The sequence below is a fragment of the Syngnathus typhle genome, linkage group LG13 (assembly GCF_033458585.1).
Source record: "Syngnathus typhle isolate RoL2023-S1 ecotype Sweden linkage group LG13, RoL_Styp_1.0, whole genome shotgun sequence".
Classification (NCBI taxonomy): Eukaryota; Metazoa; Chordata; class Actinopteri; order Syngnathiformes; family Syngnathidae; genus Syngnathus; species Syngnathus typhle.
The window spans coordinates 9,602,981-9,622,702 of NC_083750.1; the positions used below are offsets into that span (position 1 = coordinate 9,602,981).

General features: G+C 44.5%; 1 protein-coding gene across 1 annotated transcript; it reads right to left on the reverse strand.

Moving 5' to 3' along the window:
* Positions 1-914: 914 nt before the first annotated feature.
* wnt9a (wingless-type MMTV integration site family, member 9A) lies at positions 915-14,383 on the reverse strand. The gene is made up of 4 exons (XM_061296062.1): positions 14,212-14,383; positions 5,394-5,653; positions 5,045-5,307; positions 915-3,948 (listed from the first exon to the last, which is right to left on the reverse strand). The coding sequence occupies exons 1-4, from the start codon at positions 14,301-14,303 to the stop codon at positions 3,454-3,456; spliced, it is 1,110 nt and encodes a 369-aa protein (XP_061152046.1). The 5' UTR covers positions 14,304-14,383; the 3' UTR covers positions 915-3,453.
* Between the last annotated feature and the right edge of the window lie 5,339 nt (positions 14,384-19,722).

The following is a 19,722-nucleotide window of genomic DNA, read 5'->3' on the forward strand; positions in this document are numbered from 1 at the left end:
CTTATATAGTAACTCTATTGAACACAATTCAGTATTTTTTTCAAAATACAGAACTAGTCAGCTGTATCTTTGGTATTTAAAGCTGTACACTTATTTATGATTGAGCGTTGCTGCAATAAAACCGCAATCAAAGTGCAGCGGAGCAAAACGGGCCACATATATCTTGTGCTGGAATAACAACATTCCGCCACTTTTTTTCTTCATAAAACTATCTCACAAGTTAGAAAGAGCTTGAAGATTCCTTCAGTTTTTTTCCCTGTGTGTAAGTATGTATGTGCGTATATGTGTGTTTGAGTTGCGCCCACTTCCTTCATGGTAACAGCTGTCAAAACGTTGTTGGATTACAGCGCACCGCAAAGTTGCAGCTCGTATTAGCAGCCTGGTACCATAGGAGGCAGGGAGGGGGGGGGGGGGCAGGAAGCGAGCGAGGGGGGCAGCAAAGATACTCCCGAAGCTGCTAATTTAGATACACGTGTCATGGGGATTTGCTATTCCCGTATTAGCGCAGATATCCAATAATTATGTTTTGCTTTGGTAAAGCTCACTGTTTCAATTCCTATAAGCCACGTTTTGTTGAGAGAGAAAACTCCCCGAAATCTCCCCACGCTTGCTGAGGAGGGGAATGTTGAATTAATAACAGCGACCCACCACGGGGGTAATTCCCCCAACGGGTATAGTCATATAACGTATGTCTGAGTACTGAGAAAAAGGCCAAAAATGAATCATGCATTTGATTTCACGATGACTTTGTTTGACATTAAGGTAAAAAAATAAATACATTTAAAAAAAAAATTGAAGGTGCGCTTTATAATCCAGTGCGCTTTATAATGCGGAAAATACGGTATATACTTTTTAAATATATATATATCCATCCAAATATGTCACCCAAATGACTCACCAGGAATATGCGAATATAATTTAAAAATTCATTTTTATTATTTCAGATTTCTTGTCTCTCCTTTGTTATACAAAGATGTTAAATAACTTAAATACATTCTTACCAGTCATTTGTGATCTGCTTATGTACGAGCTATACACATGAGGTAGAGGACAATAATTTAGGGTTCCCATAAGACATGACAAAGACCTTGTTGGTGTGGTGGTATCGGGCTGTGTGTTTGTACACGCACTGCACAAACCCTAATAAAAAACAAAGTGTACTTGTAAAAGTGACAACATGTTATAAAGGCTTTTCACGAAAGTAGTAGATTATACAAAGAGATCAAATCCGATGAAGATATCGTGGAGATGGTGCGCATGAATACACATTTGTTAGGATTTTGTTAGTGCTTTGAAAAACAGCAAGTTTGCATATGAATACATGCTTCTTGAAAACAACCCCAAAAAAAAATACAAAATACTGGATATAAAATCAATTTAGTCGTATTTACACTAAACACATGCTCATAATATATTTAAAAATAATTTATTTACTTTTTTTTTCTACAAAATAGATTTTTTTTTTGTACATGGTCTTCTGCTAACTAAACAGTGCGGAGTTTTGGATTTTGAGAATGTTGCATGACATCATCATCTTGCAGCATCATTCTCCTCAAATACAATCTATAAGCGGAGCCAGAAAAATGCACTCAGTGGGCATTTGGTATTCCTGTTTGTCTTCAACAAGCTCATCAGCCAAGAGAAGTTGGTGTTTTCTTGATGGAAGGGTGGGGTGGGGGGTGAGCACATACCAAAAGTGTGCTGTGGCAGGCAGGCATTTGCGCTGCATAGTTATTATGGTTTGCATGTAGCGTGCAAACTTCTGCGCGGCTTTTATTTGCTTATCGAAATTCTGGACCACGGTGGCTGGGTGCAGGATCTATGATTAGAATCCGTGCGGGGGAAGCTCAAACGCCCCAACGTGACATTTGGATGAAACATGGAGTCCAAACAACGCAATGCACCTCACTAGATGTCATTTCATATATCATTAAAGGATTTATGGTTTTAGGTTTCCCTATTTTTGTTGTGAGCTCGGACTCTTGTCGGTTTCTACACATTTTGTCACATTTTTTTATATTTGACTGGTTAACTGTATGACAGTTAATAATGTTAACATGACTTTAAACATTGCCTGTACATTTATTTATTTATTTATTTTTAGACAAAACTGCGGGGTGTCACTGAAGCTCATTTCTTGCGATAGTTGATCACGTGTCTTATTACCACAGGAGAAGAAACCGATTTACAATTAAAAAAAAAATTAAAAATCTGTGCTGCATCCATAAATATAGATTTAAACAGAAAAAAATACTATAAAGGGCTTTTTGGCTTTCAGTGTGGGAATGAATGCTATCATACAAAGCTGGGTCCCCCCCTCTCTCACTCAGTAGTCACAAACAAGATCTGCATATCTTATAGATGATTACCAGAAGCTAAGTGCAGACAATTCAGAAGCTTTTATCTTCACGGTCTACAATAAGGGCATCAGATGACCGGGTGCTTATGCTAATGAGGAATATGGCTCAACGGTAATAATATGGTTGCTACGTCCGGCCGCATTTTTTTTTCTAGCAAGGCCGCTGTCGTCTTCATGATGGATGGTTTCCCCCCAAACAGTCGTAGTGGTCTGAATCTATTCCCTGAACGTTCGGAAGAAGGCAGAGGGACGTATAGTATTTGTATTCCTCATTTGCATCCACCCGTCAGTCACAATATTAGGTACACCTGCGCCGCTCCAAAAACCAGGGAACAGAAAAGAGAATGTTCCCACATAGAATTATCTAAAATGATTTAACATTGTTTATTATTGCGGTTGGTTGTGCAGAACGGCCCCGTTTCTAAAATTTGGTCCCGATCGTTTTGCTAAATGAGACATGAGACGACCAACACGATAATAAACATTGCGAGCGTCATTATCTTTGGATAGGCACAAAAAAAAAAACGGAATCTTTTGTGTGGCGCAGGCGTCTCTAAGAAAGTGTCCAGTTATTTTCAAAATGCAACTTACAGCTGCAAATGGTCTATTAAAAAAAAAATTAAAAACATTTCAATTTGTTTTCCCCACCACATGAAGGAGTCTCGGTTTAGAACTTCCAAAAAGGCGGCAACGGTCGCACAAAACTAGCAAAGCGTCTGTGCAGTTAGTGGTTTTTTTTCTTTTGACCATAAAATGACATAAGTGGCTTGTATACAATATATAAAACGTTCTTTATAAACTTATTTACATGCATATGCAAACACACAATGTGTGCGCGTGTAGATATGTGCGTGTAGAGTAAAATTCTTACACCCTGTCTGGTTTTTGTTGGAAGTCGTCGATGGATCCCCGTCACAGGACCCCCGTCACGGATCTTCTTCCTTCACTCTCGTGGCTATGCTTGCACGTAAAAAGTCGAATAAGTAGAGTCTGCTTAAGGCGTGAGATGTTCACCCAGTTGTCTGAGAAGAAGTTTGTCTTGGAATCCCTCAAAGTGCTTATCAGTGTCCCCACTCCTGTAATGGCGGCGGCGTTCAGCCCTTACAGGTGTACACCTCCTCCCTGTGCGTGCACTGCTTGCATTCCACGTAGCAGCACCAGCGCACTTGGCACTGGCAGGGCCGCGTCACCTCCCGGCTCTGCGTGTTGTGACCCCGCCCGCAGCAGATAGCGTCGCAGTTCTTGTCCTTGTAGCACTTGCGGGCGGTCGTGCCCGACGAGTACTTGCTGGGCCTGCAGAAGCTGGGCGAGTCCTCGATGTGCAGTAGGTTGACAGTGCGGGGGATCTGCTCGTTGAGCTGCGGGAGCGCGGGCGGCGGCGGTTGTTGGCTCCGGCCCGACGGGGAGATGTCGCCCTCCCCCGTGGCCTCGTTGGTGGAGCTGCCCACCTTGACCGAGGTCTCGTAGCGCTGCTTGAGTTGCTTGCCGACTTCGTGGAAGGGCTGCAGCTGCCTCCAGCATGTCCGGATGGTGCAGGAGCCGGAGACGCCGTGGCACTTGCAGGTGGTCTCCACACCGGCCTTGATGACCTTGCACACCAGACACAGGACAGTGGTACCTTGACTTATGAAAGATCCTTTTTTTTTTGTGAACACAACACGCCCCTGTAACCTCACGTAACCGAAACTTTGGCCCCATCCTGGTTTGCCTTTTTATTGCTACAATTATTGTATTTTAATCAATGCCTATTTTTTTGATGAAGAAACCAGAGGAAGTTGCAAGAGGGGCTCCCCAGAGTCTGCCGTGGTTTTGACAGTTTACTTTTTTAAAGCCAAGGTACAAGTCGATCCTCAAAAAAAAGCTCTATAGAAGCAAAATGGTCAGAAGGTAAAAGAAAAAAAAAGTTTGAAGCCTTTGCGTCCTCGCACCCCGGCCAAGAAAGTCAGACCGCAAGTCGTCAAAAGCAATGAATGTCTACGAATGAATGACAATAACACATTGTCTCAGACAAGGGGGTTTTGGATAGCACCTCGGTTTCTCCGCCGTGACTGCGAAAGAGATCAGGAAGTGAACATTTATCACGGCAACGGGTCGAGAAAATGCGATAGGTCAGCTTTTTAGAGGAGGGGGACTGGGGGCAGCACATTCCACGACTGTCCTCTTGTGAATTGACCCCAAAACTTAGTTGAGAAAAAAAGCAATGTTGTAAATCTTAAATCGCAGATAGAATCTCCCCAGGGGACAACATGCAAAGGAAGGTCTAAAAACAAAACCATATATATATGTATATATATATATATTTTTTTTTTCTTTTTTTTAATTAATTGTATATATTTTTTTTCCCTGTCTTTTTTTATCTGAGCCCAATTCGAGGCAGAACTGCTCTAATAAAACAAGTTGAGACCTTTACAGCAAAATGATGGCAAGACTATTTTACGATGACGATTTAAAACGCTCCAGCCAAGTCATATTATAATATTGATTTATCTTTTTTCTTCAATCTCATCAGCTAATAAATCACAGTTGCCGAGGAGAAAATGTGGATTCTCAGGGGTGCGCGTGCTTTGAGGAAGCTCAAACAAGACAGATTAGATCGAGATGCGTCCAACAATTACAACTACTTTGGGATATTTTCCGTTCTGATCCGTTTGAACTCCGCAACCCAATTTAACAATCAATCCTCACCTTCAGGCCCACGTTGGTGTTGTGCATGTCCACGTGTGCGCGCAGGTCTTTGTTGGAGCGCTTGCCTAGGAAGTCCTTGACAAACTTATTGGCGTACTTCAGGTTGTCGCCGCAGCCGCCCCACTGCCACGCCTTGCGGTTCTCCAGGTCGGGTGCCTCGTCGCACGTGCAGCGCTCCATGCGGCCCGCGCTGCACGCTTTGGCCATGGCGTGCGTCAGTCCCGCCGAAGAAATGGCGTACAGGAAGGCGGTCTCCTTGAATCCTTGGGAAAGCAAATGGATTATTCTTTTTGGAATTGCGTGTTTTGTTTTTTTCCCTCCGCCATAGGAAATTGACGCTCCCACATACCTCTCTTGAGCATGTTGGCTCGGTGGCGCCCCTCTAAGGTGCAGTTCCACCTCTCGAAGCGGAACTGATACTGGCATTCTAGGGCGCTCATGGTGATGGCCTCACGCAAGGTCTCGGCCACGCCTGGGTCACGTCTGCACATCCTGCGTTGCTTCTTTTCCAGTTTGAGCCGGTCGCACAGTTTGTAGTGGGCCCGGCCAACGTTCTCCTCCGGTAGAGAGTTCAGTGGCAGGATTGACAGTGGCTCATTACCTGTCAGCCTAAAAAAAAAAAAAATGGAGGCGTGAATAGGAGTACTTCCCATCAGTGCCGTTTTTATCAGAATGGTGAGGTACCAATCGCTTACATACCAAGAACACGCCAGTAAGCTGTCATGCCTTTTAAAATTCCAATTTGCCTTCCAGCGGTTATAAATCACTCAGACAACACAAATCACTGGAGGCTTAATATAAAAGTTTACAACTGTAATAAAAAAAGGGTAACTATCTAGCAGACGCTGGAACGTCAAATGGCAGAATTGCTCGGATTCTTGTGTGTGTGTGTGTGTGTGTGTGTATTTATAAATCTCGGGGCTACTATTTGACGAAATGCTACTCTGCATTAAATATAATCAACGCCTCTTTGTCATCCAAATACTTGCGGATCATTCCGAGATGAAACAGGATTGAAAAGTGATGAACAAGCGTTCAAAACAACAGTCCGGGGGGGCGGGGGGTTGGGGGGGGGTGCATTCACAGCTGTGTTGCATCGATTTAAACAGGACCAGACCGCGGGATTTACACTCTCATTATAGAATCCCCACACAAATACAGAGAAATCACCCGACTCGAAATCTTTCACGCTGCAGCTGCACGCAGAACATGTGGCGCGCTCGCACTCCTCTCTCCTCCGTTTATTTAAGGGAAGCGTATACAAAAACAAACAAGCGAAGCCCCGCCGCAGAGCTGGCAGGCCCCCGAAGACCGACGCTCTGAGGTCGCCATGGCGGGATCGCGGCGCAGCGTAAACACACACGCCAAAAGGGACGCGACAGTCGGCCCTGTGACCGTTTTGGTCACGGCGACTGACAGGATTGGCAGTCCGGGCCGCTCATTATGTCTAATCTCTGGCAAGCTTCACACCCCCGAGAGTGAAACCAACCAATATGCGGAGGGTCACAGAGGCACACGTGTTCTTTAACCTTGCACATCAATGACAGAAAAGCTTTCGCACCTTTTATTCTGATAAACTGCTGCACAACACAATCATGATACTGAAGCGTAAGACCGGCAAACAGGAAGTCAGGCCACGTTCTTCCTAAAGACGAAAGCGACGGGCCGGCCGGTCGATCCGCTCGCAATGTCATTACCGCCCTTCAGCGCTCGCCGGGGCGAAAGTCACCAGGGTTCTTTAACAAGAGATTTGTTTTATTAAGTCAAATAACCGACTGAAGTGTTTCCCCCAGAGTCCTCACTTTCATTCCAAGCGACTTAATGGCTTCCATATGCTATGCGATATTGTCTGAAGGCTTGCGTGTGCGCCGCATGCCTGGGAAGGCCAGCGCTCCAATCCAAAGCGGACGAGGCATCGGGGATCGGCTTTCGGATCGGGTCAAACGCTTTCCTTTCCGCAACGCCTGTTTGCCTTGCTGTAACGTCTCTGACAGCTATGGATTTTGAAATGGAAACCTGGCAAGCTACGTCTTGACATCGGCTGCTCATTCGGCGTACTTACACGCGAAAAACATGTATGACGGTTACGCTAGGGGAAAAAAAAAAAAAGGTCTTCGGACGACGCTTCCTGCGTGTGTATACAAACTTTGGAAGTTTGGAAATTGGCGTTTGGATGCTTTATCGATCCCTGAGGAATTTCTTTAGATTTCTGGGAATCTAGATTATTTTAGGGTCAGGAACTCGATGCCACCTGCTCATGCAGGTGCACTAGCGGAGCTAGAGGGGGGGCTGCGAGGGCGCTGGCCCCCATTGAAATATGCTTGCACACTCCAGATGCCTGCCGCACCATTTTATTTTATTTTTTTGGTATTTTGGGATTCTTCTGGTATTTTTAATTTTTTTCTTCCATCCTCCCACCCATGACGTATATCAAAAGCGTTTTTAAATCCTAGCAATCATCTATCACATGCAATCTGCCCAACTTTTCCTTCTAATCTACACAATCTTCACCGCGATTAGCATTCCTGTCATGAAGAAAAACAGAGTAGAATCGAAACACGCCGCCACGTGTCACGGCTGACAGCTAAATTCAACTCCAAACACACACACGGCTTCTTATCAAGACATGTTCGTGTGATTAGAGCAGAGTGGCGTGTGCTCCCTTGCTAAGATCCTCCGAACATCTCGCCGTGTTTTCACATCCTGGAGCGTTTTCCCTCAGGTGTTTTTGTTTGAGGAGTTGGCCCAGCAACAGAAGTTACACATGGAATATAACACCGACGTATAAAAAAATAAAAAAAAAGAAGTTGGTGAAGCTTTGTTTTTCCATTCACACACTTGCCTGGACAAACTCCTGGTGCACCTCCTCCCCAGTCTATCACTCGTTAGTTTGTTTAGTTCTTTCTCTCCGCATGTCAGCACCTCCCATCGGCCATGACGTTTACTCTACATTCATTTTCCATTTCCATCCCTCATTGACCTTCACCATCATCACTCCCTTTCTGGAAGTCACCCTCGGCCGGTACTTCTGGTAGCACCTCCGGTTTTATAGTGTGTTCCACACAATTTCTTTTGCTTTATTTATTAGGAGACATCAGTGAAGCTCACGATGCAATGTCTTGAAGGTAGCTAGGTAGGTAGCATCAAAAATACATTTAGGTACATATAAAGCCATCTTGGATTCAAATCTATACATCTATCCTTCCATCCATCATCCATCCACCATCCATATCAGTAAGACCCAAAATAAAATAAAAAATTAAAAAAATATACAAAATAAAAAAACTGAATTAATGCATTTTTAAATAAAAATAATAATTTATGCTGTATAATTAAACAGTGAATAATCCAACGTTAAAAATATTGAATGTTTGTTAGGCTTAAAAAAATTAAATATGTATATCTTATTTTGGTGGGGCAAAGAATGACCAAGACACTAAAAAAAGTGAACTGTTAAACTAAAAATATTATATTCAATATACATTGAAATGACATAAATATACATTAACTAAACCGTTTATTTGGGGCGGGGGGTTCAGTTATCCTGGGGGAAGTTTAAACAAAATGGTGATCTAAATTTGTTTATGTTTGCACATACTAGCACTTACTACACCTTCAATCAACAGCTAATCAGTCACTGGCTGATTGCGCCTTGCCAAAGAAAACTAAAATAAAAACGCCGAAGCTACAACTTTTCCATCAACTCAGGTTGGTCCCGTCACAAGCAACCGCCCTCTTCCTCCTCCTTCCACAACCCCCCCCTCAGTTCTCCCTTTATTCCCACTGGTCAATTACGCCAAACGAATGTCAATCATTCCGCCCAGCTGTCGGCTCCACACGAAGCCTCCTCCAGACAAAACCATCACTGCCAAAACAACGACAGACGTCCACATGTGTCCCGAAGCACTTCTGCTTGTGCCTGTTTAAAACGTGCGGACCTTGAGAAAGTCCTCCTACGCTGCTACTACTACTGCTGCTGCTGCTGCCTTCTTATGGGTGCCACACAAATCATGGAAATTTCTGGATGAACTTCAACCCACCCTGCCCACTCATGTGCCATCTGGTGTGTGGCAGCACGAGCCTTGCATGACATTGCTTTCTAACTCCTTTGACCAAAAGCAGAGATCCCAACATTATAAGTGTGGGGGGGACTGAGCACCCCTAAAGCCCCCCCCCCCCCCCCCCCCGGACGAGCCCCTGGCTCAATCCCCCCCGAGAGTGCAGTAGCATGGCCGCTTGCTTATGTGTCACGATGACTTGAGTCATGATCAGGACAATGTGTGAGACAAAGTGCAAATCGGCTATCTCGTATGACTAAACAGGATGTGACCCAGCGTTATGTCATCTGCTGCCCTAAACTCTTCAGACCACCACCTCCAAGCTAGAACAATTCTCACGCCCAAACCTAAACTGGCTAGTTGAGATTTTTGGTTGTTGTTGTTAAAGTCAGAGCAGAGGCTGGTTGTTTAATCCAGAACCATGGTGGTAGTTTGGGAATGGGAGTGTGTGGCATAGTAAGAGGTTTAAGTTCTGTGTGCTTCTAGGGTCAGCGGCTCTGTTATGGTCACTGTGTGACTGGCACAGATTGGGCGAGCGGCGGCCCGCGTGACTCATGACCCCCCCCCCCCCCACCACCACCACCACCACACACACACACACTTCATCCCCTCCGTGTGTTCCATCCCACGCCATGGCACAGGGCAGGCCTGTACCAGCGCACCAACGCACCTCAGACACACCTCAGGTGCAAAAACAGCAACGCCAGCTGGGCCCGGAAGCAAGACGCCTGGACAAGGCCGAATTTGCGAACGCGATTTGGAACGCCGTGTTCCAGCTTCCAAAGGCAAGACTACAAGAATTGCAAACAAAACAGCAGCTGTTTGAATCAGTCACTCCTCAGTGGCTGAAAGAGGAGAGTTTTGTGCCTGCCAGCTCCCAGAGAAAGAAAAAAGAAAAAAAACAACTTTCAGCAACTATTTTGCTGTCGAAAGAAGGCACAAGAGGTCAAACGATGGCATGAGTTGTCAGTATAACACCGTCTTGGAAAAATGAGTTCGGAACATTTACTCTTAATGCTCCGGATTGCTTTTTTGTTGACTCAACAACTTCAGACTCTGACAGGCCTCAGCTCACCTTTGACCCTAGTAAGAACAAGCAATAGGACCCTAGACATTGTTTGTTCTTGTATTGTTAGCCTTTATTACTTTTCTGACGGTTTCAACTAGTTGGCCTGCAAATAGCATCAAACGTCATCCCAGCGAGAGTTTGACATCAACGGGAATTTCCTCGCCGTGTCGTGTGACGCTGCACGGGCGCAACACACTGCCAACAGCTGGAGCTGCCTTTTTCTTTTTCTTTTTTTTAAGTCCTTGCCGCAGTCTCTCCAACAACGCTCGACTTTCTCTAATGTGGGACGGCTAAATGCATTTACGAGCCCTCCTGAGCAAAGTCACATTAAAAAGATATTCAGCACAGCTAATAATTGCCTTTTTATAACCCACATTAAAAAACGATGGTGTTTTTTCCTAACTTAAACTTTAAAGTCTTTAAAGTAACTTTTGACTTCTTGACTCGGAGTGGCTGCTCCATATAGTAGCTAGCATCCGCTAAGCTATGACATTTGGATGATATCCAAACGGTAATGTGAATCCAAGATTTATAATCTTGTATTTTGCTGCAATTCAAAATTTGAATCACTAGTGATCCCATTTTGACTTCTCGACTTGAGGAGTGGCTGCTCCACATAGTCGCTAGCATCGGCTAGCATAGTAGGCTATGACATTTGGCTAATATCCAAACGGTAACGTGAATCCAGTTGTATCAACGAAGCCGTCCACTATCAAAACTCTCACGTCTGCGTGATGTCAGCACACAAGTGCTGAGAGAATCCTATCTGTTGGGTAAAGCGATACCCCTTGAGGTGGGGCTCCGACCACAGGATATCCTATGAAGTCGGGAAATCCCTGCCTATCGACCGCACTCCCCGCCTTCGCCACACGTCAGGCCTAATCATTCCTTCAGGGCCCCGGTAATGAGACGCCACCCGCCAACCACTGTCTGCCCGGCAACAGCGCTGCTCCTAATGAGCCGTAATCATCCAGGAGCTCCCCGCGAAACCACTGCAAGGCAAAAGTAGGAGGGGACGGACGGGGAGCACGGGAAATGTTTATATGTAGCCTATTCAATGACAAGGTGAAACATGGCAGTGACTTTTAAACACTGCTGGAAATGATTCGGCGCAGTGATGAAAATCGCCTCCTGATACCATTTGTTAGCCTATTATTTTTTGACCGAACCGGGTCGAGGAAAACTGAAGCAGAAACAAGCCATGACAGAATGTTTTTCATACTCGTAAGAAATAATGACTACCCAGACGTTTTTCTAGTATACTCTAGTTGCCTCTACTTGACTTGTTATTTTAAAAATAGATTCGGTCTGCATACTGATCATCAATTTGATTTGCACCATTTTTACATCGAAATAAGCAGTGGCAATGTACTCCAAAGGTAATTCAATAGCAAGTCATAGAGACCTGTGTTTTTGCTTATGCCGGATACTGTGGCTCACTTTTGATTGGTGATTCCAGCTGTGGGTGGATTCTTTTTTTTTCTACATGTCTCACATGAACTAAATAAAAACAAACCAATGCCTCCTTGCAATCCAGCGCAGTTTACAAGACCACGGAATGTAAAAAAAAAAAAAGAAAAAACCTTCGTGGACTTTTAAACCAATACCAGACGTCTTTAAGGCCCCATCACGTCCTGAATGAAGCCCCCGCAGACTTTTTCTGATTGCAAATGATAACGGATTTAGGGGGAGAGGTAGCACCTGCCACAACAGGCGCGGGGGGAAGGAAAACGAGCGCTCGCATTCTTGCGGCAAAGGATGACAATTTAAGCGGGCGCCCGACTACGCCAGGAATCCCTCCCCGCCCTCCGCCGCGCAGACCGTGGCCAGGAGACGATTGTGTTTATGTTTCACTTGCGCTCCACCGCACTCTGGAAATTGGGTATGCAGCGTTGACCCTCTATTTTGAGTCAATCAGTACCCGGGAGGCCCCCGTGCGGAGGAATAGTTGTTTGTCCCGGACTGTGACACCGGTGTTGAATTTCTGTTTTTGGGGTCTGAGTCACCTGCGTGAGCTCTTTCTTCAGCGTCATGTTCCTGAGCTTCAGGGCTCAATCATTCACCCGAACTCATTCGTATTCCACCCAGCCGGCGCTGTAACACCACGTGCTTCCCCCTCCCGCAAAGAGGCAATTGAAAACAAATGTTAACAGTGCGAGTAAATATACATGGGCATTAGGGCCATTAGACGCCATGCGAGTGCCAGTGCACGCCGACCTGCCAAGCTTTACTTTCCAGCAGGCGAGGAAGACAGACGGGAATCCGGGCTACCACGTGTGCTCCGTGTGGCTGCGGGATTACAGACAGTGACGCACCGGGGGAGGGTGGGGGCATAAAATCTAGATGAGGGACTCAGACACTACACCGGCCGAGAACAGCTATTCGGATTCAGCCTGCTGTTTGGCAAACACTTGCCAGCGAGATGAGGGAAAGCCCACCAAGGCTCTCCAGCTGCAAATCTCAAGCTCCGCCCACGTTCACCATAGTTACAAAAATGAGACTCACGCAGCAGGATCGTGTGATGGAGTATACATTTGCAACGACCTGGCTAATTTCAGCAGAATAACAAATGAGGGGTGTGCTTAAACATTTGATCTTTGTGATATTTTGACAAACGAGAGAATAAAACACACACCATTTCAAAATACATGAAACAATACGATGAATTAATATTTTGTGCGTTAAATGCTTTGGGTCTTTTTTATAGCAGATCTAGTTTGGTTTTTGTCACAACCTCATAACGGGCCCGATAAAATGCTCTTGCAGGCTGTACATGGCCCACAGGCCATAGGTTGCCCACCCCACTGTAGCTTAATCTTCACATCGGTCTCCATCGTAACTCCATCAAGGGCATAAAGGTCAAAGTTATGTTTACGGACTACAAACGGTACAATCACCATGTCCAGTACTTTTTTTTTTTTGACAGCATTGGGTTCACACAAGTGCTAAATCAGAGGTCATGGTGGGTCACGCTCCTTACAGCCTACTTTCCTCGTGCTCGGACACGTACCTTTGCACTCCACTCTCATGAAACATTGACGTGAACGTTCAGTGAGTGTTATTTTTCATTCATATGAGCGATGGCTGAGAAAGAAAATAGTTCCTGCTGCCTGAGGTGTGTGATGTTTATGCTGGATTGGGTAGGTGGTGGGGGGAATTCTCTCTCTCGCTCTCTCCTTTTTCTTTTTTTTTTTTGTGCAAGCCCAACAGCAGACGTTGGGCCACCAGTCCAGTGCAGTCAGTCAGATGGCTTTATTGTTACCAGCTGTTGCTTTTAGGGCGGGCATGTACGTACACTCACCTTTTTGCACTCGTCTGAGGATACGTTTGTTTTTTACAAGCAAAAATAATCCCTCCCGCCACTCAAACATACTTAGATAACTTTCCACTAAACCCATCCAGTGAATGCTACCATGTTGTCGCATGCACTCACAACATGCAGTGTTTCAAAAGTAACACAATCGCAATAACTATTGCTTTAAAGCAATATTTGTTACATTTTTATATGAAATATATTCTGTTCTCGGTTAATGCTTTTTAACCGTGCAATGACCAGACGCTGTCTTTTCTGTTGACTTTTTCTGTCAAATTAACCAATTCGCTCATGTCAGCTATTTGACTTTTCTCACTGTCACTTAAGTTTCCATTTAAGTCTATCGCTGGCTACGTATTCCATCACTGGGCTGAAATCGTTCATGACAGCGACGCCGCTGATTGGTTGTAATGTCACTCAGTGTCCATACATGCATGTGACACCTGGTAAATAAATATTTGTCATTTAGTTTTTAATTAATTGAAGGCTAGACCGGCTAGACCAGGACCGAAAAAATATTCTTTTTAAATTAGAAAATACAACTTTATCTTGTAACTTTTTTTTTTTTGTCTTGTTAAAATTCTATCAGTAAATTGTTCATTTGTTTTGGTAAAACTAACATATTTTTTACAATTCTGTAATTCAGTCAAATGTAATATTTTATTTTGAATAAATTTTGCCTGATGCCACTCCAATCAACAATCAAGGTGACAACAGCTTCACTCACCCAAAATAGGCTGCGCTGGGCGGTGGCAAGTAGAAGACAAGGACTACCAGTGTGAACGATAACCATCCCAGGAGTAGGTGTCCATCCAGCATTTTGCTGCGGCTCCAGGGCAGATCATTTCGTTTCTCCTGAGTAGCTGTGTGAAGCCCTCAGCTGGATGCGCCACACTTCTTATACGAAGAGCACATGTGGTGCTCCTCCCATCCAGCCTGCACGGCAGAGAGAGGAAGAGAGAGCAAGAGAGAGAGAGAGATGGAGGGGGGGGGGGGCAGAGGAAAGCCGGCAGCAGCATGAGAGAAGGGGTAGGTGTTGAGTGAATTTCAAAATGTTTAATATTGTTGTGTCTAATTCAAATAATAAAAAAAAAAAAACAGCAAAGTTTATTTTATTTTTGGCCCTTGAAGGCTACCGTAGCAGAAGTTAGTTAGTTGCAGCTCTGCTTACCTTAAAGTTTTGGCATGATGCCATGAGCATCACAACTGTGGGGATGTGTGTATGCGTGCTTGGGTAGGGTCGCAGCCAGTGTAGTCGCTTGAAAGTGGCTCTGGATCTTCACCCCGCCGTGCCATGGGTGAAGAAATGATTTTTATTATTATGTAAATTAGTGACGTACAGAGGAGCTTACTCATCTGGTATTTGAGGTTCCCTTTGATTGTTTCCTGCGCCAGCGCACTAACCATGCACATGGCTTATATTCAAGTCAAATTAGTCGAACATGGCCAAGTCGATGTCACGAATGAAAAAGACAGACAGGGCTCCGTGTAGTCGGATTTGGGTTAAAGATTGGCAGCCGGGTTAAATATCAGTCCGGTCTTGCCTCAACGAGACCGCGTCTTTCGCTTAGACGCCCGCACACGTGCGAGCCAGGCGGGTTCACGCGCAGTTCACAAATTTGTCGGCAACTCCGCGACCGCGGGCCATTTCACAAGCGCTACCAAACGAAAGCCGGTAATCGCATGTCACATTGACAGCCATTGAGATCCACGAGCGAGCTATCAATCATCCCCGCCAAGTAACCTGAACGCTCTGGCAGGCCCGCTCATGAAAACTATTTAGTCTTCTCGGTACTGCTTTCAATTTGAGGATTAGCGGAATGACGTGTCAAACCGCCGAGGCGGGAATTGTGCAACTTGCACTAGTTATAAACCTTTATTTGTATTTATTCATGTGTATTATCATTCATATTTGATTTTTAACATTAATTTGTACTTTATAAATTATTTGGATGAGTTTGTATTTAATTTTATGAAATGCATTTGTATTTAATTGTATTCTTTTTATTTTCTGTGGTGACGTTTTGGCTTTCTTTAACTCAAGACTGTGGGCCCTGAAGGAACTCAAGTGTGTTTGCAATTTTTTTTTTTTACTATGAAAGCTGCATGTCGTAAATACGATGCGGCTTTCAGCTGTCGTCACATTGACATGGTCAGCCGAGGTAGCAGCAATTCAAGAATGTGTAATTGCGCAATTTGTTTTTGCCACGGGCGCTGATTCATAGATAACGTCTCAGTTTGCCAGCTTTATGCAAGGCGACAAGCCTCCCTCACGATCTGTGTAAACAGTTTTCAGCCGCTCACCTACCCACACACCTTGAGTCGCGGCACGTAAACATGGGGCGGGTCGTATACCGACTTGGGAGCGCTCCAGCCCCACACTTGGGCTGTGCTCAACCTGCTCGCTTTTAGGATCAAGCACATTTTGATCATTATATACTTTTTCTCCGACACTATTTTGCGCCAAACAAGAAATATCCTACGGTTTGGGCTTTTTTTTCGATTTGCATGATTTCTCTTATTGGATATTTCACACAGGTGAGCACTTGAACACAAAGGAATGCATTTCCACCCCCTTTTCCCCTCTAACATTATTAGCTTGTCACTCACTCCCATATTAGGGATTCAAGGCCCCCCAGTGAGGAGGCTGCCTAATAATGCTTGCTTCTTCTAAGGAGATCAGCGGGAGGGTTTGTCAGTACGTGACAAGAATGGACACTAATCCCATTGCAATACCCACCGGCCCTGCGTGTCTCTGGAGTGGGATAATTGATTCCCACACCCATTTTAAAGTCGACCCCTATCCCGCTCCCCGCACCCAATGCGGCTTAAAAGCGCGTGGTCCAAACGGGCTCCTATGTTTTGAATTGAGAGCTGTCATAACTGTTGTAGGTGCTAGCGGCAACGGCTTCGGTAATGGACGCTAATCTCTCCAGTGCGTCAGGGTGATGACACATTATAATCTTCGACCTCCTTTTACACACTCGGAGGTGACAAATTGAAAGTGAAATTCTGTTTAAGATGTTTAAAACGTACACATTCAACTTTTTGATCACAAGTGACATATTGTAGCTAAGCACTGTCAGTTTGCGTCTTCGCTCAGTTCTCCTTCCTGACAAATTGTCAAATATCTTATGTTGCTCTTCGATTTTTCTCCGCTTCCTTTCGGAAGATTGAAACAAAAACAAAACACGCGTGTGTAACGTTTACTTGACTGGGGAGCCAAGGGGGCGCCAGCCTGCAAAAGTTTGGGAACCATTGATCTAAATGAATCTGAAGGTGTTTTCTGTATTTCAAATCATTCCATAACCGTACTTTAATTTGTCTCCGGTCAGTCCCCTGGTGATCACAAAGTGATTTTCCGACGCCAGTATCAGAGAGCCGTCCAAGAACCGCCATATTGGATTTCCCTTTCAGCAGAAGCAAAAGGTGCCGAAAAGTCGAGTCTCTTTCAGCAGTTTGGATTTTATTCCTGTGCAATTACAATAAGGCACCTCCGGGCTTTGAGGTTTAGAGATGGAATGCGCAGCTTGTCGGATGTTGGTGGATTTTGAGGTATTTCCTCGAGAGGGCCTACCATCCCAAAAATAACACCCCCATTAATATTTCAACTTTTGCTCCGTGTAGAAATGAAAAGTGATGCATGATTGTAGCTCTGGTGTAATTGTTGGCGTTCGCCAAACAAGTCGTTACTCCGCAAATTGCGATGGCAGAAAGCTTGTAACGCAAACTCATTTGACCGTCGACCTCATTGAGCTCAATCATCACTCAGATTGGATATGACTTGCTATCCGGGCTTTTGCTACTATATCCGCTCCAAAAGTTTAGAGAGCAGCAAGCTCAGCTATCTTGAGTCTCACATTGGGTTCTTATTTTAAAACAGACTGCAGATTAGTTAAGAGAAGCAACAATATGCCAAACGATGAATGAGATGGCTCCTCTTGCAAGTCATTCATGTCAAACAGCACCTTTGTCATGCAAATAAGCCAAACGACTAGAAATAGTTCACAGGGTCAAAAAATAGTCTATGAGCTCAGCAGTTGGACAGAAGCGAGATAGAGACACTGGCTGCCTGGCAGAGGAAGAAGAGAACAATGGGCACGACAACAGAAATGCTCCCATGATGACAATACCCGGTCCACTCCCAACACCACCATACTCGGTCGAACCGCCGCCAATAGGAAGCAGATAAATGTTGAACCGATGCACTTCCAGAAGCTGGGAGCAGGAGACAGACAAAGATTAGCAAGTTAGTAACACCGTTCATAGATTCCGATACGACAACTGTACCCCTAACAATAGCTGTATCCATAATAATAGACATGATCATATTAAAAACGAGAAGAACAAGATACATAAGAGGAAGGCCATATGATTGATGTGACGGCTCCTCTCCGCAGTTATTCTTGACGACCGCCACCATGGACAATGGAGAGATCGACTAAAATGAGTGCATAGGTGCAATAATAATTGATGCAATGTGCATAAGTAAGCATCATTATCTTTTAGTTTCACTGAATTAATTATTCATAATCACAGCCTCTTTGCTCAATAGAAACACACAGAATTACTAGAATAAGTCAATAATATTAACAAAATATTTTTTTAGTTTTTTCGTCCGTGCTCCACATCTGATGTCACTCAACAGGCCAGGCTGTCCCTATTAAAGCCACACACATTCAGAGTCACAGATACTACAATGTATAATGTGAATATGGCGACCCCAAGTGGACAAAAGTAATACCTGCATCTCAAATGCATATTTTGGACCCGTATTTAAAATGAGGGACGAGTCTAAATAGAAGGCATCTCATCCATCTGAGTTTAGCGCCACCAGGCCTACCGTTCTTCCCTCCGCTCAAGCGTCTCGTGCATTAGCCTCGCGCTGACCTTGTCTCGATATCACATCCTTGGAGAAGGAATGTAAATCGTATCCGTCCAATCCCAACCCCGTTACCGCTAAAGCGGCTCCCTCTCGCCGCCCCTGCTCAGCCCGGCTGCGGGGGCCACATGATCTTTTCCATGTTCCAGACATAATTTGCGGCTTAGGTTTTTTTGGAGGCTGACGCTGCGTCTGCGCCGCTTCTGCTGTTTCAGGCGTCGGCTGCGCCGCGTGCATTCGGAAAAGTCCCACTTTTTTTTTTTTTTTTTTTTGCAGGGACCTCAAGAGGGCGCTGTTTGAGAGCAAAGTGCCCATGCTGCCAAGCAAATCAGCAACTACCAATCAACAAAATGAAGAAAATGACTCAACAAACTTACAAATGTACACAAATTCCTGTCAAGGAGAGATTTTAAAGGACATTGGCGACATTTCAGTGCAACTCAATCCGGCTTCATTGAGGCCATTTAACCTAAAGCTTTGAGCACATTTTCTAGTGAAGTGTTATGACACGTGCGAGACGTATTGCATGTGAGCGTGCAGCGGCTTGTCTGCTCATTCAAGTAGACTCATCGGGCTACTTGGTACGAGAAACATGACATGCCTTCATAGTGCATGCCAGGTATGGTCAGTTTACTCTCATCTGCAGGGACGTGTGTGTTATGATATTAGGAAAGGATTTGCATGACAAGATGTTGGGTTTGTGCCACACCTTGTAAATAAACTGTTTGAATTCAGAAAAGTACAAATGCTAAAAAGAAATTGAAGCATAGACCTTCGTATTTTAATTGTTTAGCTGTCCTCTGCAGAGTTGACATAGAGATTACACCTGGTTCCTCCACTATGCGTCTTATCACAATCCCTTTTTACACCCTGCATCGCCAAGCGATACGGTGTCAACGCCTGCGGTCGTGCCCATCCTGCAGATAACGGCAAAACTGAGGCGGACCCTCCGGTTCTCATGTGTGTGGAGACGCAGGAGGAAAAGTGATGAGATGTTTCCAGGTGTGTGCTCCCTTCCCTTATTTTCCCAGGAAATAGAGCGTGTAATGCCAATAGGGGTGAAAATATGTGCATGCCTTTTTTTTTTTTTGCATCTAATATTGGACTTTAGTCAGTCACCATAAAAAAAAAAACTCATCTAAAGCACACAATTATTCTTGGTATTGAATATTCACCTAACACTAACTTTTATTTAAAAGTTGAATGAATGATTTCAGTGTATTTTGTTATATTTAAACTATCAATAACATAACTTTTGAATGTATAGGGCGTGTCCTCACTTTAAATGATGTTTGAAGCCCAAAAAAATAATCCTATAGTTGTTAATAATGTAATACCAAAACAAACAGAGCATTA

Coding starts and splice junctions, on each gene's coding strand:
- wnt9a (XM_061296062.1), bottom strand. CDS start 14,303: ATGCTGGATGGACACCTACTCCTGGGATGGTTATCGTTCACACTGGTA. Junction 5,308..5,393: donor AGCCAACATGCTCAAGAGAG/GTATGTGGGAGC, acceptor TGCTTTCCCAAG/GATTCAAGGAGACCGCCTTC. Junction 3,949..5,044: donor ACACCAACGTGGGCCTGAAG/GTGAGGATTGAT, acceptor CTGGTGTGCAAG/GTCATCAAGGCCGGTGTGGA.